This window comes from Marmota monax, unplaced genomic scaffold, assembly GCF_021218885.2.
Source record: "Marmota monax isolate L192 unplaced genomic scaffold, Marmota_monax_Labrador192_F-V1.1 WCK01_AAM20220418_F8-fsc00039, whole genome shotgun sequence".
In the NCBI taxonomy this organism is placed as follows: Eukaryota; Metazoa; Chordata; class Mammalia; order Rodentia; family Sciuridae; genus Marmota; species Marmota monax.
The window spans coordinates 5,255,937-5,283,199 of record NW_026693602.1 but is presented as its reverse complement, the minus strand read 5'-3'; the positions used below and the strand labels follow the sequence as shown (position 1 = coordinate 5,283,199).

Sequence of the window (27,263 nt, the reverse complement as noted above, 5' to 3'; positions counted from 1 at the left end):
GGGTCTCACTAGGTTGATTGGGGTCTTGCCAAGTTGCTGAGGCTGGCTTGAACTTAAAATCCTCCTGCCTTACCCTCTTGAGCAGCTGGGATTACAGGCCCTCACACATGCTAGGCAAGCACTGTACCACTGAGCCATAACCCCAGCCCCCCTCCCCCGCAATAGACCTTTTGTTGAAGTTTTCTTATTGGTTTCTTTGTTGAAGAAGGCTTATTATCTCAAGAATGCTCATGGAAATTTTTTTTAGTTGTAGTTGGACACAATACCTTTGTTTTATTTATTTTTATGTGGTGCTGAGGATTGAACCCAGTGCCTTGCACGTGCTAGGCGAGTGCTCTACCACTGAGCCACAACCCCAGCTAATGGAAATATTTTTTAAATTCTTACACATTTAAACTGTTTTCTATATTCTTTTTAAAATGTGTATTCATTTACAGCAATTTTTATGTCAATTTTATTGAGGTACAGTTAACATACAGTAAGATTTGCCAATTTTGTATGTGTGCATGTGGTGCTAGGGATTGAACCCCGGGGTTTGTGCATGCAAGGCAAGCACTCTGTCAACTGAGCTATATCCCCAGCCCGTCTATATTCTTTTTTTTTTTTAATCTTATTTTTTTTTTTGAATAACTGTATATTTCTGTTTCTGTGCCCCTATGGCCATTTCATCATTCTCCAGTCTCCATTGGGAAAATTTATCATTGAAATAATTATGAAGTTCTATTTCATAGCTAACTGAGTCATATGAATATACTTGAGTTTTGCAGAAATCTGCTCATAAGCTGGAATCCTAAATTCCCCTTCAATTTTTGTTTTTCAAATGACATAATTTAATGCTGAAAAAATGAAAGAGCCAATAAAAGCTGCACATTTTATGATACATTAACAGTATAGTATTCTGAAAGCAGATAGTGATTATTACCTTCAGTTCTGCTGCTAGGAAGACTGTATATAATTTTCACTTCTGGGCCCAAAATATCCAGAAATATATGCCAATGAATGACTCCCTAATGGCCAATCCTTCACAGAAGTGTTGATGTCAAATTCTGTCAGACCTTTTTTTGTCTATTTTATTCTGACACTCTGTATTTGTTTCTTTTAAAATATTAAGATGTCCATTGTTTTGTGAAATACTGATGACACATTTTTTTAAAAAAAGGTTTATTTGGAGGGCTGGGGTTGTGGCTCAGAGGAAAGAGCGCTTGCCCAGCACACCTGAGGCACTAGATTCCGTCCTCAGCACCAAATAAAATAAAGGTATTGTGTCCACCTACAATTAAAAAATAAATGTCTTTAAAAAAAGGTGTATCTGGGCTGGGGTTGTGACTCTGCAGTAGAGCGCTTGCCTAGCGTGTGCGAGGCCTTGGGTTCAATTCTCAGCACCACATAAAAAAATAAAGTATTGACGACTACAATTAAAAAATAAATATATTTTTTAAAAAGGTGTATTTGGAAAAATAAAGAGGACAAGTTATTTCAGTCCTCCAGGGCTATGGTTTGGATATGAAGTGTCTCCAAAATCTCCTGTGTTAATGCAGTAATATGCAGAGGTGAGATGAATTATGAGAACTGTAACCTCATCAGTCCATCCAAGTTTGAATGGACAAACTGGGTGGAAACTGTGGGTAGGTGGGGCGTGGCTGGAGGAGGTGGGTCACTGGGGACTGCCCTGGAAGGGTTCATTTTCCCTGCACCTCTTTCCCCTTTCTCTGCTTTCTGGCTGCCAGGATTGGAGCAGTGCTCCTCTATCACATACTTCTACCATCAAGCTCTGCCTCACCTGTGGAGTTGGCCCACTGTGACAGAACCTCTGAAACTGTGAGCCCAAAATAAACTTTTTATTGTTCGAGTTGTTTGTCAGGTATTTTGGTCACAGTGATGAAAATGCATCCAATTTTTTTTAACTTTACTACTTTTTTAAAAATATAGAAATATGAGAACAATATTATGTTAACCTCAGACTGATCAGAATGTCAGAGGGACTTAAAACTTTCATATAAGGAATAACTAAAGGAAAAAGATGTTTAGCTGCCACAGTCTGGCTGGGCACACAATCACGAGCCACCACACAGCTTGTAGATTCAAACAGCAACTCTTTATTCCCGAACTCACACCAGCCGTCTACAATCACGTTCTGGGGAAATCCACGTTCTCTGCCCAAATCCACTCCCACTGGGCTTCTGTCTCCCAAAATATACTGTCTGAATCCCGTGAGAACTCAAGGGGAACTCGGGCAGCAGGATACGCCCTATTCCCAGCAGGAATAATCTTAAACCTTAAACCTGGAACCTAAACTGGGAACGCCCTAAACACGATTATCTTAAAACCGGGAACACCCTAATCTGCCTTGGTCCTTGAGCAAGGTCACCTACATTCAATGTCACTGCAACATGTCAGCAACATGGGGTACGCTGGCAAGGAAATTGTCATACCTACTTGGCTAATGGCTCCCAGCATTTAGCTTGCAAACTAAACTGATTCCAGTTCCATAAGTTATCAGCTTAAAGGTTGGTGGAGCTTGGGTCCATTTATGTAAAACCATTTTGGTAGTTAAAAGATAGTCAGTTGGGGCCTGGGGTTGTGGCTCAGAGGTAGAGGGCTCAGAGGTAGAGGGCTCACCTAGCATGTGTGAGGCACTGGGTTTGATCCTCAGCATTACATTCAAATAAAATAAAGATCTGTATCCACCTGTACCTAAAAATAAAATAAAAATAAAAATAAAGAAAATAGTCAGTTGGCACCAGACATGAGCTGTTTGACTACTTATACCAGATGACATTTGAAGTTCCTTTAGTTTAAGGGATATTATAAAATAGCCTTGATTTGTTAAGTATTACCTTGGTGGATCTTATTTTATTTCATTTTTACACTGTTAGAATAAACAAACTTATTTTAAAATACAATATAAAGAATTTTTGTCCCATAGTTGTGGTAGTTTGCCATAAATCATAAGATACCAAAAATGTAGTATTATCTATAAACAGAAGCTCCAACTAAAAGAATTTTAGGAGAGAGACAATGTGTTTTTTTTTAGTCTGTTTGCAAAAAACATTTAAAAAAATTTTTTTTTAAATTGAAGTATCATTTATCCACAGTGAAATGCATGAAGTCATGGGTATATGTCCTATCATTTGTAACAAATGCATACATCTGTGCAACTGCTTTCATTTTGAGATATAGAACATTACCATCAGCTCTTGTTCTCTTCTGTTTTAATTTAGTTTCTGCTTCAGATTTCTCTATAATCATTGAAGCTGGTTGGGTCTAAAGTTATAAGCTTTAGTTAATAATATAGTGCTTTATTTAAATATTTTTACTGCGTGCTTACTCGGGTTTTTTATGTACATTTGCATTTAAATCTTGACCAACCCATGCAAGGTTGTTAATGTCCACATTTTACAGACACAATTGAGATTCTAATATGTTAGGCCAGTGCTATAAAGCTGTTTATGAAATAGTTGCTAAGATTTAAACTCTAGACAATATTGCCCATTAGAATTTTTGTGATGATTGAAATTTCTATATCTGGCTTATAGTACAGTTGCTACTAGTCACATATGAACACCTGATATGTGGGTAGTAGACTGAGGATCTTTACTGAGGAGTTTCAAATGCTATTTAATTTATTTAAATGTTAAATAGCTACAGCTCTAGATTCTTAAGCTGTGTATGCTGTCTTTATATCTTTCTGCCTCTATGGGGCCTACACTAAGAGACAGCCAGGCTTCTAGAGTTAATAAATCTAATTTGATTTTGTCATACCCAAGGCTAGTTTTCTCTTCCTTTCCTTTCCTTTTGTTTTCTTTTCATGCTAGGAATGGAACCCAGGATCTCTCTCACAACAAGTACACTCTCTACTGCTGAACTACACCCCCAACCTTATGACTAATTTTCTTTCTAACTTTTTACTTATGGACAATTTCAAACAAAAAAAAAGTAGAGAATAATATAATGATCATATCTCCTTACATTGACAGTTACCAATTTTTGGTTCATTCTCTTTTCTGTCTGTGACCCCTACCTCCCTTGATTATGTTGAAGAAATCCCAGGCATCATTTCAACCAAGCTGAATTTTTATCATTTATCTTGATTTGATACTGCATTTCTTTTAAACAGTTTCAGGGAAATACTTTTTTTTTTTTGGTATTATCTGAAATAAAATAATGGAAAGCTGTATTTAATATTAAAGAAAATCAACATGTAATCTTTAAAAAATACTTATTTTTCTTAGTTGTTGTTGCACACGATACCTTTATTTATATGTAGTGCTGAGGATCGAATCTAGGGCCTCACACATGCTAGGCTGTACTGCTGAGCCACAACCTCAGCTCATCACCATGTAATCTTAATGCCATATCTAAAATGTTTTCAAGTTTTTGTTGCTTCTGTCATTGTTATTTCTGAGTCTGTTTCCATTGATTAATTTTGCAACCGGATATATTAGGGATCACCATTTCCTGCTTATACATGTTTCTAGTAATCCCCACCCCCATAATTTTGGATCTGATGGACACTTGAATATTGAGTGTTTGGATCCTGTTATCTTTTTAATAGTTTGGTTTCCACAGGCAGTTAATTTGTGCATCAGCTTGTTTCTTTTCAAGACTTATTTTTAAGCTTTAATAAAGGTTTGTCTAGCGTAGCTTTACTTCTAAGGAGTGGGCTTTGAGTTTTTGCTGAATTCAGTACTGTTTCATTGAAGTCGCCTAGCTGGTTGTTGGAACTCACATGTCTGCTGCTCATGTATAAGCACCATAGTTGGACTCCTGGGACTGGTGACTGTTCTTTGCCTGGCTTCAGTGGACTCTTGCTGTGTATCTGTCCAGCTTAATATTTAACAAAGATTGCTATGCAGATTTATTCATTTATTTCCTTCATTCCTTCCTTTCTTTCCCAGGAATTGAATTCAGACTTACTTGACCACTGAGCCACATTCCCAGCCCTTTTTATTTTTTATTTTTTGAGACAGGGTCTCACTAAGTTGCTCAGGGTTTGACTATAAGTTCCTGAGGCTGGCCTTGAACTTTTTATCTTCCTGCATCAACCCTCCTGAGTTTGTGGGATTATAGGTGTACACTACCACACCCAGCTGCTATGCAGATTTCTGAAGCTTCATTTCTGTGTAGTTGTTTCTGGTACCCTGTTCCATACATTCTACCTATTCCAGCAGTTTCTCATTGTGATATGTCTTTACATTAGTGAGACTGATGGAGCTATTTGTGTTTTCCCTCTCTATTCTGCAGTCTGGAAAATGCCTATAGGTAGAATCAGGGATTTTTTTTTTTTTTCCCTTTCTGAGACCACTTTCCTGTGTTGGCTTTTGTCCAGCAGCTGAAAACAGTTATTTATATATGTACTTTCCAGTTTTATGCTTTGCAAGAACCTGATTTGGTGTCAATTTTTCCTATACATTTGGAAGCAAAAGTCTCCAAGTGTATGCTTTCAGAATTTTGCACATGGGATGTTATTGTCTATTAGAAAAAGTCTGTTTTAATTATATCCTGTTTTGCTTCGTTGTTTCTTAACACAGTGGTAACATAATTTTTAATTACTGGTCAAAGATACTAGAGTGAAAATAGTACAGCCTGTAGTGCTCTAGTATTTTTAAAACTATTGTTTAACTTTGATAACATATGATAACATATGATCATGTTATAGGCAGGAGGAAAAATAGAGTACTGTGGCATTCATTCCATACCAACGGAACTCTTTATTCATAGTTCTGAAATTTCAAGAACTCCTCAAACAAAAGAGCTTCAGATTAAGGAAATATAGACTTGTATTTCTATTTAATGCAGTGATTCTATTGTAGAGAATTAAATTTGTTTGATTACTGTCATTTCACAATACCTGTGTTAAATAATTGTATGTGAAAGATTTGCTCAAATATGAAGTATTTTCTATTTTTCTTTCTCCAGAATAAAAGGTAAAGTAAGTTCTCAGAAAACTTAGTTTAAGCCTAGTAGTTTGGTTACAGCATTAAGAATCTTGTAATACTTGTCTTCCCATATAGTTCTGTGGAATAAACTCCAGTGGTAGTATGAAATGGGATTTAAGAAAATAAGCAAATAAATATATTTTTTTCATTGTCTTCATCATTTTAAGTGTACATTTCAGTGATATTAAGTATATTCATATTGTTGTGCAACCATGAGCACCATACATCTCCAGAACTCTTTCATTTTGCATAATGAAAGCTTTGTACACATTGAATTGTAACTCTTCATTCCCTCAATCCCCAGCTGCTGGCAACCACCATTATACTTTTTTTCTCTGAGTTTGACTGCTTTGTTCCTGGCATATTTCACTTTGAATAATGTCCTCAAGTTTCATCCATGTCATAGAATATTGAAGAATTTCCTTACTTTCTAACCTTTAGTAACTTGGGGTTGCTTCCATATTTTAGGGATTCTAAGTAATGCTTTTGTGAACATGGGTGTGTAAGCCTCTTTGAGATCCTGCTTTCAATTATGTTGAATCTATACCCAGAATGCAATTTATAAATCACAAGATTCTTTATTGAATATTTTGAGAAACTGGTAAGGAGTTTTAATTCACATTTCCCTAATGATTGGTAATGTTGATCATCTTTTCATGTGCTGATGGTCATTTGTGTATTTTTTGGAGATATCCTTTATTTTAAATATTAATTCCTTCTTAGATATATGATTTACATATATTTTTCCCATTTGCTCGATTGTCTTTTTACTGTTGATTCTATCTTTTGATGTACAAAGTTTAAAAATTTTTGCAAAGTCAAAAATTTGTCTATTGCTAAGATGAACACAGTGGTGCTCGCCTATAATCCCAGACATTCGGGAAACTGAGGTGAAATGATTGCAAGTTGAAGGCTAGCCTGGAAAACTTACTGAGACTCTGTCTCAAAATAAAAATTTAAAAGGGGGTGGGGGAATGATGCTCAGTGTTAGGATGCCTGTAGGTTCCATCTCCAATACCACAAGGAAAAAAAAAATCTATTGATTGTGCTGTTGGAGTTGGATCCAAGAAATAATTGCCAAATCCAATGTTGTGAAGCTTTTGCTTTGTTTTCTCCTATGAGTATTATAATTTTAGGTCTTACATTTAGGTCATGGATCCATTTTGAATCAGTTTTTATATATGATGTTAGGTAAGAATCCAGCTGCATTCTTTCACATGCAGATATCTAGATTCTTAGCACTATTTATTGACACTCTCCTTTCCCCCATTGAATGGCTTTGGTATCCTTGCTGAAAATCACTTGAGCAAATGTGGGAGAACTTATTTCTCGATTGGTCTTCCGTTTATCTGTTTTCATTACTTTAGTTTTGTGGTTAAGTTTTGAAATTAGGAAGTGTGAGTCCTTCAACTTTTCCCCTCCCCCGAGAATTATTTTGCTGCTTGAGAATTATTATGCTCCTCTCATATTCCATGTGAATTTCTGTGTGTGTGTGTGTGTGTGTGTTTTCTGTATGCCAAAAAAAATCGGAATTTCAGTAGGAGGGCATTAAATTTATAGGTTACTTTGGATAGTGTTGATATTGTCTTTCAATCCATGAACTTGGTATGTCTTTAATTCTTCCTGAAATGTTTTTGTAATTTTTTGTACAAGGCTTTTGCTTCCTTGGTTAATTCCCAGTGTTTTATTCCTTTATATATGACTGTAAATGAAATACTTTTCTAGATTTCCTTTTTTGGATTGCTTGTTGTTAGTGTATAGAAATAAAACTTCTGTGTTGATCTTTATATATTTTTCTACTTTGTTGAATTCCTCTATTAGTTCCAACAGATTTTTTTTTTGGTGAAGTTTTTTAGGATTTTGTAGATGTAAAATTATTGCCGTTTGAAGATAAATTTTATTTCTTTCCAATTTGAATGCCTTTTCCTTTTCTTGTTTAATTGCTCTGGCTAGAAGTTTTAGTACTATGTTGAACAGAAGTGATGAAAGTAAGAATTCTTGTTCCTGATGTTAAAGGAAAAGCTTTCATTTCTTCAAAATGGATTTTGATGTTTCCTGTGGGTTCTTCATATATGTATGTTTTTTATTATGTTGAGGTAGCTTCCTTCTATTCCTAGTTTGTTGAGTGTTTTTAATCTTGAAAGGTTGTTGAATTTTGTTACACACTTGTGTGTGTACAAATTGAGATGATAAAGTACTTTTTTCTGTCTCTACTAATGTAATATATTAGATTACATTGATCCATTATCACATGATGAACAATCCTTGCATTTCAGGAATAGATTCTCCTTGGTCATGGTGTGTAATCCTTTTAATTTGTTACTGAATTTGGTTTGCCATTTTGTTGAGGATTTTTAAAAATCAACATTTATTTTCTATTATAATCTGGACTTTATACATTATATTTTAATTATATAAAACTTGTTAAAGCTGAGTACATCTGGTTCTTTTGTTTGTTTTGGGCATACCTCTGGGCTATGTCCCTGACCCTTTATATTTTTTAAATTTTGAGATAGGGTCTTGCTTAATTGCCCAGGCTGGGCTCAAACTTGTGATCCTCCAGTGTTACTGGGATTACAGGTGTGTGCCACCATGCCTGGTTTATATACCTTTGTGGCGAAAGAGAAACTGTTGAGTAAGATATGATGCATAGTTTCCTGTATTTTTAAATTTAATTTTAAAATATATATCTTGGGCTGGGGCTGTGGCTCAGCGGTAGCACACTTGCATGGGATGTGTGAGGCACTGGGTTCAATTCTCAGCACCCCATATAAATGAATAAAATAAAGGGTCTATCAACAACTAAAATATAAAACTAAAAAAAAACTTAAAATATATATCTTTTTGTTGTAGGTGGACACAATACCTTTATTTTATTTTATTTATGTGGTGCTGAATATTGAACCTAGTGCTTCATGCATACTAGGTGAGTGCTCTACCACTTGAGCCACAACCCTAGCCCTAGTTGTTTTTTTTTTTTAATATATATTTATTTTTAAGGTGTAGATGGACACAGCACAATGCCTTTCTTTTTTTATGTGGTGCTGAGGATGGAACCTGGGTCCCACCCGTGCTAGGCGAGCGCACTATCGCTGAGCCACAATCCCAGCCCCTAGCCCTAGTTTTTTGGCTGGATTTTGTCATCAGGAAATATAGGATTAGCCATGCATTGAATATTGATACTTTTTCCTTTATGGGAAGACTGCTATCATTTGTAACAAGTACTCTTATAGAAGTAGTGCTTTCAGGGGGGAAAAAAAAGAGATTGAGATCTATTTACTTAAATGAATACTGATTTTTTTGTTCTCTGCTGTGCTGGGTATCAAACCCTGGGCTTCCTGCAAGCTGATTCTTTTCTTTCCTCTTTTTTTAAACCGAGGATTGAACCCTTCAGTCCTGGGGGGTGCTTAATCACTGAGCCACATTCTGAAGTCTGTCTTATTTTTAATTTTGAGACAGGTTCTTGCCAAATTGCTTAAGACCTCACTAAGTGGTTGAGGCTGGCTTTTAACTTGTGATCCTCCTGCCTCAGCCTCCTGAGCTGGGTTTACAGGTGTGCAACACCACACCCAGCTTAATTTTCTTGTTTTAAACTCAGTTATTTGGGAGGGTTTTCCAGTTGGTTAATCTTGTGTTTATTTTTCTCAGTTAATTTTTGGTGATTTTATATCCCCTTGATGGAAAACTGAGTAAGGAAAGAAACAGGGTAATACGATTGAATTTGTTGAGAAGATCTCTTAAAAGACTGGAAATTCTGGCATTAACAACTTTTATGCCAATAACATTTAATACAGTTTCTATATGTGGTAAAGAGAATTGTCCACCAAGGATCAGAAGACCTAGATTGTAGTCTTAAGTTTTGCCATTATCTAGGTATGTAATCTTGGGTAAATTGCTTGTTTTCCACATTTTACTCCCATGCAATAAGGGTTGAACCTTTTGTGCTTAATTTGCAGGATTATCATGAAGATTATTTTCGTTTATTTATTTATCTATCTATCTATCTATCTATCTATTTATTTATTTATTTTATGTGGTGCTGAGGATTGAACTCGGTGCCTCACGCGTGCTAGGCAAGCATTCTACCACTGAGCTACAACCCCAGCCCTATCATGAAGATTATGTGATAACGTTAGTATGAAATTCCTTTGGAAAATATGGTAGTGTAAACAAATATACGTGGTTTCCATTCAGACCATGAAATCCTGAAGTTCAGCTCTACAAAAATAAAGTCACACTGTCCATGTTAAGTGAAAACTACTCCAGGGCTATTTTGTGTTCACTACCTAGGTGTGGCCTTTCTGCAATGTTTGTTGAATTCTGCAGTTAGTCTTTGACACTCCATTCTGGCTAGTTGGAACTCTCAGCACCATTGACTGCTTTCTGGTCATTCTTTAGCTTTGTGAAGTTTTATCCTAAAAATGCCTGACATCCTGTGCAGATTTCTGGATCGATCCATCATTTTCAGTACTCTTCTTTGCAGAATACCTCTGTCATTTTGAACATTAATCTGTTTCTCTTAACCCTGTGGACTAGTATGCTCTGTTGGGATCTTTCTTCCTGTGCTGTAATGTGGAAAGTGCCTACAGGTGTAAAGAAGTGGTGTTTTAAGAGCTGCTCATGTTTCTTTCCCTCTTGGTTCACTATCTTGTGTTGCCTATTTTATCCTTGATCCAGTTTTGTTTATGTTGGAAAGGCAAGTTCACCTTCACTCCATCATGCCTAATGTGGAAGTCATCTATTTATAATTTTCAAAATTTTTCAAAATTTAAAGTAAATTTGTTTTTTAACTGACACATAAAAGCATAAAAATCATCCATATTTATGGGGCACTGTGTGATGTTTCAATGCATGTATACATTGTATAATGTTCAAATCCTGTTAAGCAGATCTGTTTCAGACATTATTTTTGCTGAGAACATTTCAAAATCCTTCTAGGTTTTCTAATATATAGTATATTATTATCTATAGTCTACCTACTGTGCAGTAACATACCAGAACTTTCTTCCTTCCAAAAAAATATAACTTAGTTCCAGTTGATCAGCCTCTTCCCACCCTGCTTTACTTCTGCTTGTCCCAGCCTCTGGTAGCCACCATTCTACTTACTCTCACCTTCTATGAGATCAACTTTTTTATATTCCACATACAAGTAAGATCAAGTAGCACTTGTCTTTCTTTGCCTGGTTTATTTCACTTAATGTAGTAATCTCCAGTTGCAACCATGTTTTCACAAAGGACCAACATTAATCTATTTTGTGGTTGAATAGTGTTCCATTGTGTATATGTGCCACATTTTATTTAACCTTCATCAATTGATGGATAGTTTTTTCCCCCCGTTTCTTGGCTATTATGAATAGTGCTGCTTTAAACATTGGGAGTGCATGTATCTGTTTATACACTGCTTTCATTTCTGTTGGGAGTGGATTTCTGTGTCATTTGGCAGTTCTGTTTTTTAATATTTTAAGGAACCTCATACTATTTTCCATAATGCTATACTTATTTACATTTCCATTAGCAGTGGGTGAGGATTCCCTTTTCTCTACATCTTTCCCAGCATTTGTTATATTTACTTTATTTGATCAGAACCATTCTTACTGGAGTGAGGTGATATATCATTGTGGTCTTGATTTGCGTTTCCCTGATGATTAGTGATGTTGAGCATTTTTTCATGTACCTGTTGGCCATTTGTATGGCTTTTTTTTTTTTTTTAATGTCTTTTGAGAAATGTCCGATGACCGTTTTTTAAAAAATATTTAGTTTTTAGTTTTAGGTGGACGCAATACCTTTATTTTTATGCAGTGCCTCATGCATGTTAGGTTAGCCCTCTACCACTGAGCCACAACCCCAGCCCTGGTGACCTTTTTTTTTTTTTTTAAGTATTTTTTAGTAGTTGATGGACCTTTTATTTATTTGTATGTGGTGCTGAAAATTGAACCCAGTGCGTCACACATCCTAGGCAAGCGCGCTACCACTGAGCCACAACCCTAGCCCAAGGTGACCGTTTTTTAATGAGATAATTTTCTTTTCTTTTTTTTCTTCTTCTTCCTATTGAGTTGTTGGAGTTCCTTACATATTCCGGATGTTAGCTCATGTCAGATGTATAATTTTCAGATATTTTATCCCATTCTGTAGGTTGTCCTTCATGCTCTTGTTTCCTTTACTGTGCAGAAGATTTTTCGTTTGAAGCAACCTCATGTATCTACTTTTGTTTTTGTTTCCTGTGCTTTTGGTGTTGCCAAAAAATCCTTGCCCATTCAAATGCCTTGAAGCATTTTCTGTTTTCTTCTAGAGGCTTCATAAGTCTTCAGCCCATTTTGAGTTGCTTTTTGAATCTGGTGACAGATATGGGTCTACTTTTTCTGCATGTGTATATCCTGTTTTTCCAGCTCCATTTATGGAGATGACCATCCTTTCTCCACTATATATCCTTAGTATCTTTGTTGAAAATTATTTGTAGATATGTGTGTTAATATCTAGGCTCTGTATCCTGTTTCATTGGTCTGTGTCTGTTTATATGCCAATGCCAAATTGTTTTATTTTAGTTTTGTAGTATATTTTGAAGTCAGGCAATGTTAATGCCTCCTCCTGTGTTAATTTTGCTTCAGATTGCTTTGGCTATTCAGGGTTTTTCATGGTTCCATACAAATTTCAGGATTTTTTTTTTTTTCTAGTTCTTTGAAGACTGTTATATATATAATACATATATATTTTTGGTTTGGTACTGGATATTGAACTCAAGGGCACTTGACCACTGAGCCACATCCCCAGCCCTATTTTGTATTTTATTTAAAGACAGGGTCTCACTGAGTTTCTTAGCATCTCGCTTTTGCTGAGAACTTGCGATCTTCCTGCCTCAAATATGGATTTTTTTTTAATGTTTATTTTTTAGTTATAGTTGCACAAAATACCTTTATTTCACTTATTTATTTTTATGTGGTGCTGAGGATCGAACCCAGGGTCTCGCATGTGCTAGGCGAGTGCTCTACCGCTGAGCCACAACCCCAGACCAAATATGGACATTTTAACATTATTTATTCCAATTTATGAACATTAGGTATTCCATTTTTTGGTGTCTGCTTTACTTTCTTTCATCAGTGTTTCATTGTAGAGATCTTTCACTTCTTTGGTTAAATGTATTATTATTTTTGGTAACTATTATAAGTGGATTTGCTTGATTTCTATTTCAGACCATTGGCTATTGGCATATAGCAGTACTGATTTTTGTGCATTGATTTTGTATCCTGTAAGTTTGTTGAATTTATTAGTTCTAAAAGTTATTTGGTGCCCTTGGGAGTTTTCTTCATGTAAGATTTTGTTATCTGTAAACCATGACAATTTGACTTATTCTTTTCCAATTTTGTTTGCCTATTTGCTCTGGCTAGAACTTCCAGTATGTGTTAAATAGAAGTGGTGAAAATGGCCATTTTATCTTGTTCTAGATCTTAGAAAGCTTTCTATGTTTTTAGGGAAATAATTTTTCATACATTCATGGTGGTTTTATGCACAATAACACTTAGGCTCTTTGTACATATGTAGTTTTCAGAAATAGGAAAAACTAAAAAAAATACCTTTTAATCAGCTTAGTCTTTATCACAGCTTCTTTCAATGCATTTTATTATTATAAGAAAAGCAAATTGTTCTTGGGCTTTCTGCTATTAAATAGAGAGGAATCCTAAATATTGTTTATTGGTCTTATATTTTATTTTATTTTATTTTTTTTTGACCACTTGTGATTAGTGATATCTCCCAAGTTACTCCTGCTGTCGTTCCCTCTTCTCATCTCCTAGAATGTTGGAGGGCAGAGAAAATATGCACACTGGTTAGGAAGCTATTGCACAGAAGCTGGAGATGACAGTTCTTACTAGAGAACAGAAATATGAGGGAAGGAGAAATACCAAAGATATTTATTTAGTTTTGCTTAACGAGCTAGATGAGTGAATTGAGGTGAAGGCATCTACTGAGATGGCAAAGACTTAATAAAAAGAATACCTTTTAGGGAAGAAAACTAGATGTGTTGTAATTAGGTTTGAGATGCAAAATATCAAAGTAGAGATAGTGAATACATCTCACTCTAGTTTGCTGTAGCATGAGTATAATCAATGATTTCTTCATGCTGAATGTAAAAGTTCACATTTTCACTGTTTTGTTTCTGTATATTTTCTATTTTATACTTGCATTAACTATCTCTCCCAGATTTGAGTATATTGCTCAAGAAGTTATGAGTAAATTTGTTTAAATTTGTAGTGGTGAATTCTGGCATCAGTTATCTTTGAAATACATATTTTTTCCCTGAAAAATAGAATTCTTTAAAATATTTTTATAAAAACTTTTTTTTTTTTTGGCACTAGAGATTTAGCTGAGGGTTGTTTAAACACTGAGCATCACTACCCCTTTTTACTTTTTATTTTGAGGCAGTGTCTCTCCAAGTTCCTTAGAGCATTGCTGAATTGCTGAGGCTTATTTTGAACTTGCGATCCTTTGGTTTAGCTTCCTGAGAAGTTGGGATTACAGGGGTGCACCACCATGCCTGGCATTGAAACCATATTTTGATACCTGTGTAAATTAACTGTAAAAGGTTTATGATGAAAAATATTTCCCTTATTTTCCTCTGCCCCCTTGCATTTCCAGTCCAGAATCAAGCAACTTAGCTTTTTATTTTCTGTTTTTTCCCCCTTGTTGCTTAGTAATATATATATCTTCTATCTTTCTTTCTTTCTTTCTTTTTTTTTTTTTTTTTTTAATATTTAGTTGTAGTTTTTATGTGGTTCTGAGAATCAAAGCCAGTGCCTCACCACACGCAAGGCAGGCTCTTTACCACTGAGCTATAGCCCCAGCCCAATATCATTATTTCTTGATATGTAGCTCTAAAGATGTTTATTTACTATTGATTAATAAAAATCATTGACACATTTGTCTACTTCTTTTTTCTCATTTCTCCTTCATAGTTACATCAAAAGTTTCGATAAACCAGTACTGAATACTTACATTGCATATATTGTTCACTGTTAGGTCAGACATCTCACTAAATCTGCATATCCTTTTTTTAAAAAAAAAATTAGACATTGATGGATCTTTATTTTATTAATATTTACATGTGGTGCTGAGAATCGAACCCAGTGCTTCACACATGCTAGGCCACGTCCCCTGCCCCTGCATATCCTTTTATATACCAGTGTTTGTTTTCCTTGGAGTCAATACCTTTCCATTTAGTCAGTTGCTTGATTTTGTATAGACTTGTTGCTCATTTTTCCCGAATGTTTTTGTCTTGTTCTTAAAATAGTTTTCCATGTTATCAAGCACAACAGGTGCATTTTTGCTCTTAGTAGAAACCTATGGGAATCTTTTAGTTTCTTGATCCAATTTGAAGTTGCTATAGTTCTTATTTGTGTATTAGAGTCCTTATGTACTTAGTCTTGTCTTTTTAAATTTTGTTTGAATTCCTTTTTAAAAGCTTTTTAAGGCAGGCTGGGTTGTAGCTCAGTGTACAACGCTTGCTTAGCATGGGTGAGGCACTGGGTTCGATTCTCAGCAGCACATACAAATAATGAAAAAGAAAAGTCCATCAACAACTAAAAAATTATTTAAGAAAAAAGCTTCTTAAGAGTATATGAGGATGAAAGCTTAGCTTTCTGAAAATACTTTAAAATGTCATTTTACTTATATATCTAATTAATAGTAATTTGGCTGGGTATGGGATGTGTTTTTTTTTTTTTTTTTCTTTCCCCATATGGTATTGAGGATTGAGCCCAGTTTTATTTATTTTTTTTTTTGCTTTTTTTTTTTTTTAAATGAAGCAGGATCTTGCTAAGTTGCTTAGGGCCTCAATAAATTGCTGAGACTTGACCTTGAATTTGTGATCCTCCTCTCTTTAGCCTCCTGAGTGATTGGGATTATTGAGACTTAATTTTCATTCTGATTTTGAAGGCTGTGTATTTGTTCTCTTGTTAACAATATTTCATTTATGTGAAATAAAAGAGCTAGGGGTATGGCTCAGCATACATGCTCTGCATGTTTGAGTCCCTCGGTTCAGTCCCTAGCACCACCAAAATGAGTACAACAATGGAATAAAGAGTTCAGTGTCATTCTGATTATATACCCTTTTTATGTGACTTATTTGTTGCCCCACCCCTGCCAAAGCTTTTAGTATCTTTTTATTCCAAGGCTTTGAAATGTCACTGTTATATGCCATAGCTTGAGTCTTTTATTCTAGATATTTTGTATGTACTTCTTTAGCACTTTAAGCTTAAAAGACTTCATTTCTTTATAAAAAGAAAATGTTTAAAAATATGATACCTATATCTTTTATTATTTTCACTTTTCTATGACACTCAGTTGTTAGATTTTTTGTTTTTTTTTTTTTGGAGTTAGCTTATGATACTTGAATCTATTTTATGTCTCAACGACTTTTACTTTCTATATTGAGGTTTTAATATATTTAGTGGCATTTTAGTGGAACTTACAAGAATATGGAAATAACATTTAATACACTTAACAATTAAAAATTTAACATTGAATTTAAAGGTTTTGCATTTTGCATTTCTTGGTAAACTCACATTATTTATTTATTTATTTTTGACAGAGATGTTATGAACATAAACAGTATAGAAATGGATTGAAGTTCTGTAAACAAATCCTCTCTAATCCCAAATTTGCAGAGCATGGAGGTAAGAGCAAATACTATGTCTTTACTGCGTGTCTTTCTAGCTTCTTATTGGGCTCTTTTATTCAGCTGCTTTTATTTTCCAGAGAAAATGAATCCTATTTTTCATTCCTGTGAGAAAATAAAATTCAATACTAAATTTTTAATTTAATGGATAGCACATTCTACTTGAATTCTGATTTATTCCTAATTTGATATTAGTTATATAGGAAAGATAGAAGGACCAAAAGGGCAATCTGCTTATTTACGTAAAATTATGTTATAAGAAAATTTTACTTTAGAACTTTCATGAAGTTCTAAATTTTATTCCTTATCAATAAGCTTATTCAGAAAGTGACCTTTTTGGTCTTCACTCATGAACTATCTTTTTTATATTTAGATTGTGTCTTAGATTTTCAAAAGTGAGTCATGTTTAAGACATTTAATATAAAGTTGGGGTGGTTTACTAGTTTCCCAGTATGAAAGTAGATGAGTAGATATTTGTAGAGCAACTGGAGAAGTGTGTGGCTATGAGGAGGCAAAGGAAAAATAAGCTTTTGCAGATGTGACCAGTGCAGACCTTGGAAAGCTCATCAGTGATGAATTTGGTAGTGTGCTAGTATTGAAGAGGGGAGGGGCATAATAATTCTCTGTTAGCTCTCTTTAGTCTTGCCTACATTTACTGTACTTTCTCCTTCACTGCATTTCAGTGTTTACTTTTACTGCAGTTGTTTGGATGGAAAGCAATGCTGATAAAAGTATCTAAATGCATCTCCTTTTCCTTGTCAGCTGGATATCAGGTTGTTTTATATTCATTTTTAAAGTATGCATACTGGTAATGTGGCCATTTTAGTAGTAACATAGTGATACTATAGAAAAGTACCATATTTCATTGTTAAAAGTACAATTTCCCTCACACTGTTTGATTATTTTTAAACTGCAGCTCCGTGTATTTTAACATATTTTGAAATCAGGTGCATGTGAAGTGTCATAATTTCAGTGAAAATATTTTAAAACTGTATTTGTTGAATCTTCCTTTTGATTATATCTTTAGTCCTTATGTTTTATTTCTCACTAAATTCTCTATAAATTGTAAATTTTGTCTTAAAATTAGGTAAATAAATGACAATTAACTTTTTTTTTGAGGGGGGGAGGTGGATTACTGGGGATTAGACTCAGGGGCACTCAGCCACTGAGCCACATACCCAGCCCCATTTTATATTTTATTTAGAGACAGGGTCTCACTGATTTGCTTAGTGCTTTGTTTTTGCTTAACTCCTCACTTTTTGCTGAGGCGGGCTTTAACTTGTGATCCTCCTGCCTCAGCTTCCTGAGCTTCTGGGATTACAGGCATGCGACAATTAACATTTTTTTATACCTTTACACTTCATAGGATATACAGTATAAAATTAGAAATCTATTCTGGAAGCGTAATACTTGCCACAGTTCTCTCTTTGAATCTGTTGACTGCGAATGGCAGGTTTTGGACATCTTTTACTCATATATTTAGTAATCCTAAAAAAAATCGTTTTAAAAGAAATTTATGAAAATCAGAAATGTAGGTAACTTATGTATTTATGTTTTAATCCGAAGAGTAAATTTAACCTTTACATAATTAGGTTCATAGAAATAAAGTCTATTTTTAAGATAGCTTTTCATAGTTTAAAGGTCATCCCATGGAATTCCCCTGAGAACAAATAGTAGTAAGAGTGATTACATGTTGTCAGTATATAAATTACTAGGTCATCTTTCTGGTCAGATGTACATGCATTATGTATGTTTTTAATCTTAAAAAAAGAAGAAAGAAAGAAAACTATAGGAGAGTCTCCAAGAATTAATTTAGAAGTCTTTGCTTATTTGGTTTGTGGATTTAAAATTTTAATTCTGGAAATGTGTCAGTAATCTCCTTCAATTTTTTAATTGTTAGCATAACATAGCATTTTTTTTTGAGGGTATGATTATGTTTTATTGCTGACTATTTGTATTTCTAATGTTTAATTTCTTTCACATTTTTTACTCCCCCCCCCCTTTTGTTATTAAAAATAGAAACCCTGGCTATGAAAGGATTAACGTTGAACTGCTTGGGAAAAAAGGAAGAAGCTTATGAATTGGTTCGCAGAGGTCTGAGAAATGACTTGAAGAGTCATGTATGTATCCTTTTTGAAATATATTTCAGGACTAAATGGGGTGTTTTGAGCTAAGGCAGCAGTTTGGTCTAGTTTCTTCTTACTATGCAATTCCAGAAGAGATTTTTCTCTCTGAAATTGAGTTAATAGCAACTGCCTTCATTCAGGGAACATTTTAACAGACCTGTGATGATTTTTTTGCCCTTTTTTTTTTTTTTGGTACCAGGAATTGAATTTGGTGCACTTAACCACTGAGCCACATCCCCCCCCCATCTCCTTTTATTTATTTTTTTATTTGTGAAGCAGGGTCTCACTAAGTTAGTTGGGGCTTTGCTAAGTAGCTAATGCTGGCTTTGATCTTGTGATCCTCCTGAGCTGCTGGGATTATATGTGTGCAACATTTTGTGCCTGGCTTTTTTTTAGTTTTGTTTTATTTTCTGTTTTTGAAACTGGGCCTTGCTAAGTTGCTGAGGCTGGTTTTGAATTTGAGATCCTCATGCCTCATCCTCTTGAGTTGCTTGGATTACAAGAGTGCACCAACGTGTTCATCTGGACCCACCATGCTTTAACAGTATATCTGTCTCACATATAAATGGGATTTGCATTTAAAAATGTCTGTGAAAGCTCTTCCTACTCTTAAAAAAGGGGGAGGAGAAATTGTTGAATGTTTGTGTCTCCCCAGATTCATAATTGAAATCTAACTACCAGTGTAATGGTTTGGAAGGTGAAAAGGTCAAGAGAGTGGAGCCTTCAAATATGGGATTAGTGCCCTTATAAAAGAGGCCAGCAGAAACTCTTTGGTCATGTGATGACACAGCTAGAAGGAGCTGTTTATGAAGTGAGAACAAGCCTCACCAAATGCTGAATTTGCTTTATCTCGGACTTCATGGCCTCCATAACTATGAACAATAAGTGTCTTGTTGTTTATAGATTACTGTGTCTAGCTATATTATTATAGCAGTCTGACTGGACTAAGGCACCATGCAGCTTTATCATGATCATAATTTTAGAGAAAAATAAAAGAGAGAGTGTGTGTATAATAAGTAATATTAGACACAGTAGCATATAGTTCAAAGCCCAGGCTTTGGAATGCAGGCTTGGACTATAATGTACTTCATGTAGATTTGAAATGCAACTGCTTTCTGTGTGATATTAGGGTTCAGTTTCCTCATGTGCAAAATGGGGATAATTTCACCCACCTCATTGTGATGCTATAAAGACAGTGATGAAATGCAAAACAAATTTTATTTCATTAAGGAAAATGTGATCTTTGGGATCAAATAGAAATGGATGAGGGTGGCTGGGGTTGTGGCTCAGTGGTAGAGCACTTGCCTGGCATGTGTGAGGCACTGGGATCGATCCTCAGCACCACATAAAAATAAATAAATAAAGATATTATGTCCATATACAACTAAAAAAAAATTTACATATATATATATATAAAAGAAATGGATGAGGGAAGATGGAGAAAAATTGTGTGTTATATTTTAAATAAACTTTGGCAAATATTTTTGTACCTATTTTGTGAGCTTAACAATTTTAATAGCTAAAATATTTAGCAAAATTTCAAGTGTTTTGTTCACCTACACCCTAATTATTAAGACTTCTTAATAATTATTAAATGAATGAATGATTTAATATTATATGTGGTTGACTTTTAGGAACTTTTTACTGTGCTAAGTATATCATTTGTTAGCCAAAGAAAAATCTACATGATATTGTATAATTATATACCATGGAGGCCTGGCTTCTTTTTCCTTTTAATAATAAAGATAATTCCTTTATTTATTATATGTATTCATTGAGTTTGTACCAGATACTGAACCCTTATAGTTATCACATTTAGTCATCACTACTATGCTTCACTCTTATTATATCCATTTACATTTTTTAATAAGCAAACTTATAGAAAATTAACTTGTGCAAGGTGAGTGATAATAAGGCAGGGTAGGCCTACTTTCCTCTGGTTCCAAATGCTGTGCTCCTTTCCATTGTAGTAACTCCCTTTTATCTTTGTATTCTTCTCTGCACCTTTTTTCAAGTTAATTTTTACCAGTGGTTGTAGGTTTCCAAGTTTCTTCGAGAATCATTTGGAACACTGTTTCTTGAATTGTAGTTTGTATCCTTAACTGAGTTCTTTAGGTTGGCATGTTTATGGCCTTCTTCAGAGGTCAGACAAGAAGTATGATGAAGCCATTAAGTGTTACAGAAATGCACTAAAATGGGATAAAGACAATCTTCAAATCTTGAGGGACCTTTCCTTACTACAGATTCAAATGCGAGATCTTGAGGGTTACAGGGTAAGTAAACTACAGAATTTTTTTATTCTAAGAGGAAAATACTGTTCTTTAGAACTTTAAGGACTTCATTTTTGAAAAGAATTTAAATCGACCCCCCCCCCCAAATTTAGAACAGGTACATCTTAAAATCTGACTTTATTTTCTTGTCAGGCTGATTTAATCAATTCATTAAAAAAATAAGTCCAGTCCTTTGACTGGTACTAACATGTTGTAACTCTTAACTCATACTTACTATTTTGCACCCCACTCCTTTCCTTTTTTGTTGTGCTGGGGATTGAATCCAGGGCCTCATGCATGCTAAGCAACATCCTCAGCTGCCTTTCCACATTTCCTGGAAGGCGAACTTTGTTTTCCTTCTCTTTTTACGTTCCTTGAGAATAACCTTTTTTTGTAGTTTGAATTTACTTTTCTTGGATTGTATGTGGGGAAGTCCTCTTGGTCTAGCCTCCCGAGTTACACACCACCATGTCATGCTTTAGTTTTAGTTTTAGCCCTTAAGTTAGTCTTGAATTTAGTTTGTTCCTAACTCTTTCATTTTTTTTTTTTTCTTTTCTTTTTTTGTTGTACCTGCTGAGCTTTCTCTCTATATATCTTCATTTAGTAGTTGGGAACTTTATTTTCTGAAGAATTTTTTTTTTTTTTTTTTTTTTTAAAGAGAGAGGGAGAGAGAGAGAATTTTTTAATATTTATTTTTTAGTTTTCGGCAGACACAGCATCTTTGTATGTGGTGCTGAGGATCGAACCCAGGCCGCACGCATGCCAGGCGAGTGCGCTACTGCTTGAGCCACATCCCCAGCCCTCTGAAGAATTTTTGAATAATTTTTTTCCTTTGTACTATTGTTATTATCCTGTCTTAGTTCTTGAAGTGGATAGATTTGGAAATAAAAAAGGATATCTGGTCTTTAATTTTTTTTTTTTTTTCAATCTGGTACTGGAGATTGAACCCAAGGGCACTTTATTACTGATCCACATCCTTAACCCTTTTTAAAAAATTTTGTGACAGGATCTCACTAAATTGCTGAGGCTAGCTTTGAATTTGTGATTCTTGTGCCTCAGTCTCCCAAATAGCTGAGATTATAAGTGTGTGCCACTGTGTGTGGCTCTTTTTTTAAAAAAAGTCATAGCCTGGAGGCTTCATAGTGCTTAGTTCAAAGCTATACAATATGGATGTTTCAAACTATTTTCTATCACCATTTCTAGCATTTTGTAGCAAAATACATAGTGTTGTGGGGTAAATTCATGTGGTCTTTTAAAGGTGCATCTATCTGAACTGTAAACCTAAGAAAAACATTTTTTCCCCTTGAAGGAAACACGGTATCAGTTACTTCAGCTTCGGCCTGCACAGAGAGCATCATGGATTGGTTATGCTATTGCTTATCATTTATTAGAAGATTATGAAATGGCAGCAAAGATTTTAGAAGAATTTAGGAAAACCCAACAGGTAATAACAAGAAAACAGTCACTAGTCTGATTCTAAATATAACTGAAAGAATTGTTTTTATTTTGAAATAGTTTTATACTTAGAGAAAAGTTGCAAGTATAATTCAAAGAACTTTATATAGAAGTTCATTCACATTATCTAATGCTAATATTTGATGAATTTACTTTTAAATCTCTGACCTGCATCTCTATTTGCATTTTCTTCCTTAAACATTTGAGAGTAATTACAGACATCATGCTCTTTATCCCTCAGTGCTTCAGTGTGCCTTTCCCAGGAATAACTCTGTAATTGTCAGTTCTGTAGGTACTTATGCAGAGATGGTTGGACATTAATTGTTATTATCTAAGTTATAGCCCATATTGAAAATTTACTGCTTGTCTTTTTGTATTCTTTCTACCAGTTTTTTCCTCATTCCCACTTTGGAATCATATCTGGCATCTAGTTATCATTTTTCTTCAGTCTCTTTAATCTCAAATAGTTTTAAAAATGTTCTTAGTATTTCATGACATTGATATTTTTGAAGAGTACAGGCAGTGCTTTTGTAGAATGTTCCTTACTTTGGGGTTTTTAAAAAATATTTTCTCATTAGATATAATTATGCATTTTTGGTAGGAAACTTTAGACATAATAATGAATCCTTCTCTGTTGATCAGATTGAGAGACACATGACGGCTCTTTTTTCCATTTGATTTCTATGTTAAGGTGGTACCTGCAACTATAAAGTTGAGTTTTATCCTCTGTTTGAATTTATTAAACAATTTGAAACTGAATAGCTTTTTCTCATCAAACTTTCATCACTAATTTTATCATTTATTGGTTATGATTATTACCTCTCTTACCTAGATTTATTATTAGGCATTTCTTGTTAAGATCTTTCCCCTCTTCCATATTTACTTAATGTACATAAGAACTAATAGATTGTTCTTTTAATTCAATTTATTATAAACTAATATTGTTTCTGTTTACTTAATTGCTTCATAGACAGATATTTTGAGTAATTTTTTAAAAATATGATTTATCAAATAGCTGTTATCCTTTGACTTTTTATATTTTTGAGTATACAAATTATTTTCTAATAGGAAAACAAAATTCTTACTGTTAGTATTCCTTATGTCCATGTACAGACATCCCCTGATAAAGTGGATTATGAATATAGCGAACTCCTTTTATATCAAAATCAAGTTCTTCGGGAAGCAGGTCTCTATAGAGAAGCCTTGGAACATCTTTGTACCTATGAAAAGCAGATTTGTGATAAACTTGCTGTAGAAGAAACCAAAGGTATTTTTAAAAGAACATCATTTATTTTAATATTATGTCGAAGAGCAAGGCTGAATAGTCATCAGCTGATAGCTGAGTGTAGTTCAACTTTTTGATGATGTAAAATCTAATGATTGTGTACGTTAAATAATTTGTATGTGGTAAAATATATACTTAATGGATATCGTTAATATTGGGAAAATTGCAATTAAAAATTAGTTGAATGAAATAAATCAACAAAGCATCCATTTTTGTGTTTTACTGATGTTTTTGAGACAGGGTCTCCTTGTGTGGCCAACCTAGTTTCAAACTCCTGAGCTTAACTGATCTTCCAGCCTCATTGGAGTATAGCTGGTATCACAGGCATGCTCCACTCTCTTAAAGTATCTTTTCATAAATACAGAGATTCAAAATTATTACAGGGTTTAAACACAGAACATAGGAAGCAATTATAAGATACAGGATTAACTACCTTAGAAACAGCTTATTAGCAAAACTACAGTGGAGGTGGTGTGTGCCAGATTTCTTAATTGCCAGTAACACATATTGAAAAATTGGTATTCACTGAAATGTATATAGAACATTCCTGGGTGTCTTTATGGTTAATATGAATGTCTTTGAGGGAGTAAAAAGAACATTAATTCTGGAAGGAAAGGAAACAAGGTTTGGGTTTATATGTGTAGTTTGTGATGGAGGTGGGTCAATCCCTGAATAAATGGTTCCTATGCTGCTATTTATTAGAGGGTCAAGGAAAAAAAAGGAGGCCCACGTTTTTAGAAGTTGAAGACATGATTGTAAAATATGATAGAAGAATAAGTAATTGAAAAGACAAATATTTTTTTAAAAATTTTAAAATAATTTTTTTATTCTAATTAGTTATACATGGCAGTAGAATGCATCTTGACACGTCATACATAAATGAAGTGTAACTTCTCATTCTCTGGTTGTATTTGATGTAGAGTTACACAGGTCATGTAATCATATAGGCACATAGAGCAATAATGTCTAATTCTACTATCCTTTCTACCCCCATAAATTTTTAAGAATACCATCTAAAGTATTGCTTTGCCCTGGCTGTTTGGGGGAACTTATGCTTGCTGTTTTCACATTTCTTTGATTCACTTTGAAGTTAGACACTATAAAACTATAGAATGTATGTGCGTAGTAAGTATAGTCATTATTTGCTCGCAGGTAAACTTTTCTCAGAGGGTAATGCTCCTGGCAAGAAAAACTGGACATCTAAAGCTCCTGAGTGAACTGTATCCCACTTTAATTTGAATTGATCATCCCTTAGTTTTCTATGGGTTATAAAGGGAGGAGGTCTTTTGGGTATAGACCGAGGAGAGGGATAGCTGGATCAAATGGTGGTTCCATTCTCAATTTTCCAAGAAATCTCCATACTGCTTTCCATATTGGCTGCACCAGTTGGCTGGTGGGACTCCACCAGCAGTGTATGACTGTACCTTTTTCCCCACATCCTCGCCAACAATCATTGTTGTTTGTCTTCATAATAGCTGCCATTCTGACTGGAGTGAGGTGAAATCTTAGAGTGGTTTGATTGCATTTCTCTAATTGCTAGTGATAATGAACATTTTTTAATATATTTGTTGATTGATTATATATCATCTTCTGAGAAGTGTCTGTTCAGGTCCTTGGCCCATTTATTAATTGGGTTATTTGTTTTTTTGATGTTTAGCTTTTTGAGTTCTTTATATACCCTAGAGATTAGTATACCCAAAGGACTTAAAAACAGCATACTACAGGGACACAGCCACATCAATGTTTATAGCAGCACAGTTCACAATAGCTAAACTGTGGAACCAACCTAGATGCCCTTCAGTAGATGAAAGGATATATCTACATATATATACAATGGAACATTGTATATATGTGTGTGTGTGTGCGTATACACACAATGGAACATCACTCAGCATATATATACAATGGAACATTACTCAGCAATAAAAGAATAAAATCATGGTATTTGCAGGTAAATGGATGGAGTTAGAGAATATAATACTAAGTGAAGTTAGCCAATCCCAAAAAACCAAATGCCAAATATTTTCTTTAATATAAAGTGGCTGATTCATAGTGGGATAGGGGGAGAGAGCATGGGAGGAATAGACGAACTCTAGATAGGGCAGAGGGGTTGGAGGGGAAGGGAGGGGCATAGGGTTATTAATGACAATGGACGTGATGATCATTATTATGCAAAGTGCAGGTATGAAGACATGAATTGTATATAACCAGAGATATGAAAAATTGTGCTCGATATGTGTAATAAGAATTGCAATGCATTCCGCTGTCATATATAAAAATAAATAAACAAAATAAAGGAAGTCTGACATGATGGAAAGATCAGAAGTCTGGAAAAAATAGATCACAAGTTCTTTTTGTTGGTTACCAGGAACAAGGCTTGGACCTCAGTTTCTTAGTAGAAATACTTCATAGTTTTCAAGGTAATTTGAAGCATAATATTTTCTTCATTCCTGTTAATAATTTTATTATTGAGGAAGAATAGTAGATAGGTCAAATTAGATTCTGACTCAGAATTGACCCATGGATTTTAGCAGTTTGGAATTTGTTAGTGATCTTAACAAACACATAATCTGAACATTTGGGAGGAAGGTAATAAAAGCCCAAATATCAGATCTTTTCAAATGAAAGTGAGAGTAGAGGAATTGAAATTGTTAAGCATAAGTGACTCAGAAGGATTTGTTGTATAGGAAACAGTGGGGTGGTGTAGATGAAATATTGTAAGGATCTAAAGGTTTCTTTTTTGTAGCATGTATTTGTGCTGATTGGGAAATGAAACAAAAGAATACTTGATAATGTAGAGGGGATGTGATCTTGTAGATAATTTGAAAGATGAACTTTAGATAAAAGTACATATGAATCGTGTATCCCTAGTAACAAAGATGATTGTACATGGACAAGCATGTGTAGAAGTAGAGGTATTTGGGAGTTTTCTTATCATTGCTTCCATTTTCTACATGAAAGAGAAACAAGGCACTCAGCTTTTCCACAAAATATGTGTTGTTAGGTTTTGGGACAGGTATATAAAGAGAAGGAAGCTGAAAGTGGACTTATTCTAGCTGCAAAGGCATTATTGTTAGTGGTGGTGATTGAGGGGAGAGAATGAGATGATAAAGATCACTTGGAACTTCCTGAAGTTGATGAGTGGGCAAAGATAGGTAAAATGTTTTATAGTTAATTCCTTTGTGTGTGTATGTATGCGTATGCACACGTGTGTGGAACTCAGGATTCAACCCAGAGCCTTGAATACGCTAGGCAAGTACTCTACTGCTGAGCTATATCCCCACTCCTTATATAATTAATTCAGAGTTCCCTCCATACTAAAAAGGTGGGAGGAGTTTATGGGGAGGAAATGAGGGTGGATGCAATGTAGAGTAGTAAAATTGCAGGTTATTTTTTATGTTTTCAGTGAAGTTGATCTTTGATTAATATAGAGTAGACTTTGCCAGCTTGTATTGTTGATATTATGAGCTTGAGTTATTGGGGGTGGAGATTGCTTGTGTGCATTATAGATATTTAGCAGCA

General features: G+C 34.5%; 1 protein-coding gene across 3 annotated transcripts in view; it reads left to right on the top strand.

Moving 5' to 3' along the window:
* The window catches only part of Naa15 (N-alpha-acetyltransferase 15, NatA auxiliary subunit), a 104,468-nt gene that overhangs the window by 32,329 nt on the left and 44,876 nt on the right, over positions 1-27,263 (top strand). For 2 of the 3 annotated variants that reach the window (XM_046459524.2, XM_046459525.2), the window contains exons 2-6: positions 16,519-16,603; positions 18,625-18,729; positions 20,847-21,004; positions 22,311-22,445; positions 23,570-23,723. In XM_046459524.2, the coding sequence (XP_046315480.1) occupies positions 16,519-16,603; positions 18,625-18,729; positions 20,847-21,004; positions 22,311-22,445; positions 23,570-23,723 (637 nt within the window). Of the gene's footprint in view, positions 1-16,518; positions 16,604-17,275; positions 17,379-18,624; positions 18,730-20,846; positions 21,005-22,310; positions 22,446-23,569; positions 23,724-27,263 lie in introns of those variants that run through there. The other variant, XM_058584058.1, reaches the window with a different exon arrangement.